General features: G+C 34.5%; 3 protein-coding genes and 1 pseudogene across 3 annotated transcripts in view; all 4 read left to right on the top strand.

The window, feature by feature from the left end:
- Positions 1 to 4289, top strand: part of LOC125850854 (protein PHLOEM PROTEIN 2-LIKE A8-like) — a 7257-nt gene extending 2968 nt beyond the window's left edge. The window contains exons 2-4 of the mRNA XM_049530699.1: positions 3073 to 3205; positions 3360 to 3478; positions 3584 to 4289. Coding sequence (XP_049386656.1) covers positions 3073 to 3205; positions 3360 to 3478; positions 3584 to 3986 — 655 coding nt within the window. The 3' untranslated portion in view covers positions 3987 to 4289. The remainder of the gene's footprint in view (positions 1 to 3072; positions 3206 to 3359; positions 3479 to 3583) is intronic.
- The window catches only part of LOC125850850 (gallate 1-beta-glucosyltransferase 84A24-like), a 16339-nt gene extending 11900 nt beyond the window's left edge, over positions 1 to 4439 (top strand). Inside the window, exon 3 of the mRNA XM_049530695.1 lies at positions 4281 to 4439. The gene's annotated coding sequence lies outside the window, so the exon portion shown is untranslated. The remainder of the gene's footprint in view (positions 1 to 4280) is intronic.
- A 230-nt stretch (positions 4440 to 4669) lies between these two features.
- LOC125850867 (U1 spliceosomal RNA) lies at positions 4670 to 4817 on the top strand (annotated as a pseudogene).
- Positions 4818 to 5952: 1135 nt separating this feature from the next.
- The window catches only part of LOC125850853 (protein PHLOEM PROTEIN 2-LIKE A5-like), a 26593-nt gene continuing 25110 nt past the window's right edge, over positions 5953 to 7435 (top strand). Inside the window, exon 1 of the mRNA XM_049530697.1 lies at positions 5953 to 6442. Coding sequence (XP_049386654.1) covers positions 5964 to 6442 — 479 coding nt within the window. The 5' untranslated portion in view covers positions 5953 to 5963. The remainder of the gene's footprint in view (positions 6443 to 7435) is intronic.

The following is a 7435-nucleotide window of genomic DNA, read 5'->3' as shown; positions in this document are numbered from 1 at the left end:
CTCATACCGGAAAACGATACCCAAATCTGGAAATTTTTGATGTAAAATGATCCTTAAAGTATTTGGAAGCTAATGGTGAAAACCAATTTGAAAACGGAGTTGAAATCAATTCACAAACTCAATTTGAAGGAAAATCAACGTTCTTGAAGAAGCCTAAAATATTCGGATCCGAAACCCCGACTCGAAAATGAAATATCTCTTGAAAAACATCTTACCCATGCTTAGATAAGTTCAAATATGAAATTTCATCAAAAACAAAGTTAAGATCGACCTTGAAATTCTCAATTTATCAAACTTTAACTTTACCGGGAAAGTTCAAATTGTATGCGGTTAATATGATGAAAATAATCGATGAATCAATAATTTTATGTTAAAATCAGTTTACCCATAACATAAGGATCGTAAATATACCTTTTTCATCAAAATGGGAGTCCAAATCGATAAAACCCCACTTTTACCCAAGAGATTTACGGATAGGGGAAAAAAAAACCAGATAAAGAAATTATGAGAAAATGTCAAATTGAAGATTGAATACTAACCCTCATATTAATTCAAGAAGAAACCCGCAAGAATCACTCCATTCCGATCTCTTGAACTCTCGATATGCTCAAAATACCAAATGAACACAGTCTGAGATTTTTATAACAGTACATTGCTGTTATGCACCAAAAAAACAACAGTTAATTTTTCACTAAAAAGGCCGTAATTTCCTCATACAATTGTGAAATGACCCAATTCTTTTTTGTAAATGTCTTAAATAATGATACGGACCTACTCGTTCAATCGAAGCTCAATTTCATGCTCGTTTGCCCAGTCAAATATCATTTCTACTCGGTAAACAATTATTTCTTATTTGCGATAAAAGTTCAATCTTGGGTTAGCGAAAATGCACCAAAATTTGCAGATAAGTCCTATAATTCATGCTCGAAATTTCAGAACCTTCGGAGTAATTTTTCGACCTTTAAAACTAATAATGAACCCTTTAGTTGCCACAATTTGCTGAAATAGTGTCAAAGCATCCAAGAAGCTTAAAAGCTCACCCAAAACTCATTTGCCACTTCCCGAACACAAACCAAATATGCAACTAGCTTGAAAATGACATTTTAGACTCAATGAAATCGTCGGAATTTGAATTTGAGGTCTCCTTGACCCGGTATCCGATAAGGCGTCAAGAAACTAACTTTAGGCTCAAAAACTCGAAATGCACTTGGGGCCTCTAAAAATTCAACCAAGACTCATTCTAGATTTAGAATCATCCCTCGAATCCAACGGTGCCCTCGGAATTCCATTTCGAGCACCGAAACCTCGTTTGTTGACCAAAGTCAACTCTTGATCAAAATTTCACAATTTTTGCAACTTAGGACCTCAAATTTTCGTTTTAACTCCAAATTTGACTCCGTAAATTCTCACAAACCCGTTTCGACATTCTAAAACTGTTGGAATCGATGAAAATCCGATTCGAGTCTCGAAACTCCAAATGACTCTAAATAGCACTTTTAACCAAACTCAACTTTCCAAAAACTCAACTTTTCATCAATTTTTCCTTCAAACCAACTTCGAAAATACAACAATTAGCACTCGGGGCAACTATCAGGAGGGGTAAAACGGTCATTTTATGAAAATTTCCAAAAATGACCTTTAGGGTCATTACATACTTGAGTCAAGCGTCTATTGAAAATAACATCTCTATCTCCACAAGGTAGTGATAAAGACTATGTGTACATTTGACCATTTTCAAACGTCACTTGTGGGATTTCACTGCCTATGTTGTTGTTGTTGTTAACATTAAAATTTCTCTTTTACCCTTAATAATATGATTTACAATCACATAAATGTTTAAGGTGTTAGGACCAAAAATAATTGGGTGTAATGCAGAAGCTAGCAAAGCAAACCTCGAAAGACCACGAGTAAGAAGACAAACGAGAAACACACCAAAAGAGACAAATTTAACGTGGTTTGGTCAATCGATCTACGTCCACAAAGGAAATGAGCAATCCACTATAAATATGAGAGTACACAATATAGAGAGAAACAACCTCAACCAATTCACTCGGAATACAAGGAGGTACACAAAACTCTCCTCCATAACCGCAACTCTCAAAACCCTAAGACTACATTGTGAATGATGATTAAGTTAGAAGGAACATGCCTATATTTATAGAGTCCTAAAACCTTTCCTGCAAGAAAAGGACTAGTCAAATATTAAAACATTTTCCTAAAAGGAAAACTTATTTATGGTAAGAAATCAGGACAAATAAACCCCAACAAATCTCCCCCTTGGCTTAAATTTCTGACAAAATAAATTTGTCCACCTTCACATAATCTTTAGGATCTTGCATCTCTTCGCCATAATCTCCTCCATCAAATCTACGTCTCGACACATAGAACCTCTCTGAAACAGTTTCTCCAACAAAATCTTCATTACTGTCAAAAAGGTTGCGACTAGAACTACACCCGCCAAGATGAACGCCCATCTCTAACATGGTTCCATCATTGAACCATGGCTTTGATATCACTTGTTAGGACAGAAAATAATTAGGTGTAATGCGGAAGCTAGCAAAGCAAACCTCGAAAGACCATGAGTAAGAAGACAAACGAGAAACACACCAAAAGAGACAAATTTAACATGATTCAGTCAATCGACCTACGTCCACAAAGGAGATGAGCAATCCCCTATAAATATGAGAGTACAAAATATAGAGAGAAACAACCTCAACCAATTCACTCGGAATACAAGGAGGTACACAAAATTCTCCTCCATAACCGCAACTCTCAAAACTCTAGGACTACATTGTGAATGCTGATTAAGTTAGAAGGAACAGACCTATATTTATAGAGTCCTAAAACCTTTCCTACAAGAAAAGGACTAGTCAAATATTAAAACTTTTTTCTATAAGGAAAATTTATTTATGGTAAATAAACCCCAACATAAGGTTCGTTTAAAACCACAAATTTCACTAGGTATTTTCTTTCTTTAACTTTGTTTCATGTCAAACAATGTCACATAATAAATTGAGACGAAGAGAGTATTTGATTTCTAATGTTTGAACTATTTTCATTGTTAACATTTAGGGATGAGGCAGATTGCATAAAAAAGGTTGTTGACAAATTAATGTCATTATTACATATTGAATCTGATGACCATTACAACGACGATGTTTTAAAGGGACCTAAATCTCCAATTCTTATTGATGGAGGCAAAATGGTATTGTTTCTTTTATAATTTGAATCCTTTTAGTGAAATTCGATATATATAGTTTATTTTGTTATTTTAGTGAATATTAGAATTGATTTGTCATTTATTCGATATGTTTTCTAGTTTCTGATGTTTCATGTTTGTGATTTGATCTGTCGAATAGAGTTTTTCGCTGGATAAAAAGACGGGGAAGAAATGTTTTATGGTAGCAGCAAGGGGACTTGAAATTGAATGGGGTGGTACACCAGAGTATTGGGAATGGTTATCTCATCTGGACTCAAGGTTTTATATATTTGTGATTCCTTTTTATTACTAGAATAAATTTTGAAAGGATCTGAACTATTACTACATGCCTATAATTATTGAGCAATGTGATTTTGTTTTTAGATTCGCGGAAGTGGCTAAACTCAAGAGGGTTTGTTGGCTTGATATTCGAGGCAAAATTGAAACTCGAAGACTGTCGAAAAGAACCAAATATGTTGTTTATCTAGTGTTCAAATTGGAAAATAAATGGCATGGCCTTGAAACTGCTAATGCAGTCGTTAGATTTGTTGATTCTGTGAGTGACATTGACGCAGAGCAACGAGCTAGTGTTGTACATTTTGCAGGACAAGGACCTAAAGAGACGCTACCCTTTAGAAGAAGTGATGGATGGATGGAATTAAAAATGGGAGATTTTTTCAATGATGCAGGAGAAGACGGAGATGTTGATGCACGATTAATGGAGACTAAACATCTCGGTGAAAAAAGTGGCCTCATTGTTCAAGGAATGGAGTTTCGTCCTGAATGAAGAAGAGAAGAATCCTTCTCTTACTATGCCCTTTTGTTCAATTAGTACTTTTATATATGGCCTTTCTAAAGGAATGTATTGATCGAGATGATTGAATTTGATTAGAAAATGCGCGTAAGTTGAAGAAAAAAGCTGAGGAGGCAGTTGCAGAACGCAGTTCGTCAGACAAAAATATGAAAGCATTTGTGGATGAACTGAAAAAAATCCATGCCAAGAAACAAGAAGAAAATGTCTAGTCTTGTTTAACTACATTCATTTCAAGTGTATAATTCAATCTATGGGATGTAAATCGAGTATGTTGTTGTTTTTCTGCTTTCTATCGCACGTTTCTACTATTTGTTTATATAGTATGTGAACTCAAACAAATGGAAAGTGCCTGTGAGTAATTAGTTTCAAGAAACAGCCGTTCACGTCAGGAATAGAGGTCGTTAAGGATGTACTTTCTTTTCCTTTTGTTCATCTAGATTGTGTTGGTGTTCAATGTACCACTTGTCTAGTCTGATCTATGCGAGCCTACATAGAGTACAAGATCGAAAAGAATGCATTGAATGGATGTCCGGTTATATGTTTGAATATAAAATTATATGGATAAGCATCTCTTTAAATTAGAAATAAACGACATCTAGTAGCTCTTAAACATAAGATGTTCCTCATCAGCTGACACAAAGGATTTTCAAGGAAACATATTTATCTAGACGAGGTCAATGGTCGATCAAAAAGGCTCAACGACCTAGGCTAGTGACCTTCGTTGCACTTTGAAGGAGCATCCAACTAAAGTTGGCCCAAGTGGTCGAGTCTATATCATAATTTGTGGTCGAGTTTTATAAAATTAAATAAGTAGACATATATACGCGTTCTACGTGACAATCTACGTCGTATGTGGCATCCTACGTACATCATGTCGCGTGGGATGCATGTGTCTACTTTTTCAACTTCATACAAGTTTTAAGTACCTACTTGTGCACTTCCAAAATTGAAGAATATAAATATCAGCTAAGATCAAGTTAAAAGACACGCTTATGTATTATATTAATATTATATCCACAAATAATACAATACAATAAAAAAAAACTATTAAAGTCAATGATCCAAATAGAGTTTGTTTAGACGTAACTACTTATGATTGTGACATAACTAAAACCATCTGATCAAGTTGGCGAAAAGTTAAATTAATAATCAATTAACTAAACGACCGAATCAAATTGAGTGACAAAAAGTCAAATAAACCGACTTTTAATATGAATATTTTTACCTTGTTTCGTAATGTATGATAATGAATTGTATTATTTTAAGCAAAGTCATGCATAAGATAAGTATAAAAAAAATCAAAATTAATACATATTGTATTTTCTTTAGTACTTTTTACCTAACGACCCTTGAAGTTGTTGAAAATTTGGAAGACTTGATGATGCAGAGCCAATAATCCCGAGGTAATAAAGTCTTTTAAGATCGACGCGAAGTTTGTTTGGTAGCTAATTAGAGTTATACAAGTATTAGTAATACATGAATAAGTTAGGAGAGAATCTATATATTATTTTATACAAAGTATAGTTATTCATGAATCATATATTGATTATTAATATAGTGCTTCTTCCACATTCTTAAAACCCTACATAAAATAATACATACATTTCCTCATAACTTATGCATTTATTAATTATGCAGATTTTCAAATTTTAAATCAAATAGTATCATATTAACCTAAGATCTAATACACGCGTAACGACACTTATGACTTTTCTTCACCTTCTTGGCAAGGGCTAAGTTAAAAGTCTTCTTAAATTACTTGTTTTTAGTACGTACTCTTTATTTTCTCTCATTAATTTTTTTGAAAAAAGAAAGTAGGGTACATTTTTTATGATTTCAATGAGGAACATGATAAGAAGTTACCATAAAGACTGAATAAATAGTGAAAAAAGGTGGTGTCTTGTTCTTCATTAAGTCTATAGCAATTATAACTTATATTCATCAACAATAATGTCACACACTTTTTCTTCTGAAATTCACAAGTACGATGCATTTCTGAGTTTTAGAGGTGAAGATACACGAAGAACATTCGTGAGTCATCTCTATAACGTTTTAATACAAGGAAGAATTGATGTTTTCAAAGACGATGAGCGTCTAGAAATCGAAAATTCAATTTCTGATGAACTGCCAAAAGCCATAGAAGAGTCTAAATTTGCTATAGTGATATTTTCTGAAAGCTATGCATCGTCAAAATGGTGTTTAGACGAGCTTGCACACATCATAAAGTGTCGAAAGGAATTGAAACAAATCGTAATTCCTATTTTCTATAATGTGGATCCATCAGATGTGCGTCATCAAACTCAAACTTTTGCTGAGTCTTTTTCCCAACATGAGGAAAAATACAAAGACGATATCGAGAAGATTCAAAGATGGAGGGATGCATTTGCGGAGTCTGGGAAAATATCAGGGTATCATTTGCAAAATTATAGGTAAGATTACTTTTCTTTGTCTTATTAACTGTTAAGTCAAACATGTCATATAAACTGAGTAAAAGAGAATATTTAGTTTGATTTCTAAAGTTTGATGTAAATAGTTGTTCTTTTCATTGTTACATTTAGGGATGAGTGTCACACCCCAAATCCGAATGTGATGGCACGTGTCCATTTCCCACCGGACACTTCAGCCTAACCCAACCACAACGATAAAGAAGTAGAAATACGAGAATAAAAGATAATAAATAAGCGGAAGACTTTAATTAAGACTCAACACTACCCAAAATTTGGTTGTCACATGTACAAACCTCTAAATACAGGATTCGAATAAAAATATACAAGTCTCAGAGTATAGTTCTCGAATAGAACAAAACTGAAAGTAAAGATAACTCAAGGGCACGTCTGGAATGAACCGCTACCTCTCGAGTATGTCCCGAATCTCAATCTGCTAAAGAAAATACTAAGCCGAATCTGAGAGAGCTGTCAACCTACACAATTGTGTAGAAGCAAGGGTGAGTACCGAAAACCACAAGTACTCGCAAGTAACACTAAACTAAGCTAAACTAGCAGCTACAAACAATTCCTTTTAATCCCAACCGAACCACCAAAACTTCATTCTAACAGCGAACCAACAACCTATACTACACAATTCATAATCAACAGATATATCCAACAGTGTCTCAACATCAACCTCATATCCTCATATAAGAGCAAATAGATCATATATCACATGAAGAGGGGCAAATAGGTAAAATCCACACACCACATACAAAGATGAAGTCAAATGCGATGCAAATGCAATAATGATGTCATGTAGTCGTGATGCATGTTTGTCCTACGATACACATCTGTTGACGTAATCAGTCCGCGCTGAATACTCAAATCAGAACCCATGGGGGCCACACATGGACCATGTATCACCGCCGGAACCAGATCCCATCGGCATCCAAATCGCTAGCCGGAGCTAGTCCATCTCATATATCTCTAGCC

Source organism: Solanum stenotomum, unplaced genomic scaffold, assembly GCF_019186545.1.
Source record: "Solanum stenotomum isolate F172 unplaced genomic scaffold, ASM1918654v1 scaffold19785, whole genome shotgun sequence".
In the NCBI taxonomy this organism is placed as follows: Eukaryota; Viridiplantae; Streptophyta; class Magnoliopsida; order Solanales; family Solanaceae; genus Solanum; species Solanum stenotomum.
The sequence above is the reverse complement of the archived record's forward strand: the minus strand, read 5'-3'. Positions and strand labels throughout refer to the sequence as shown.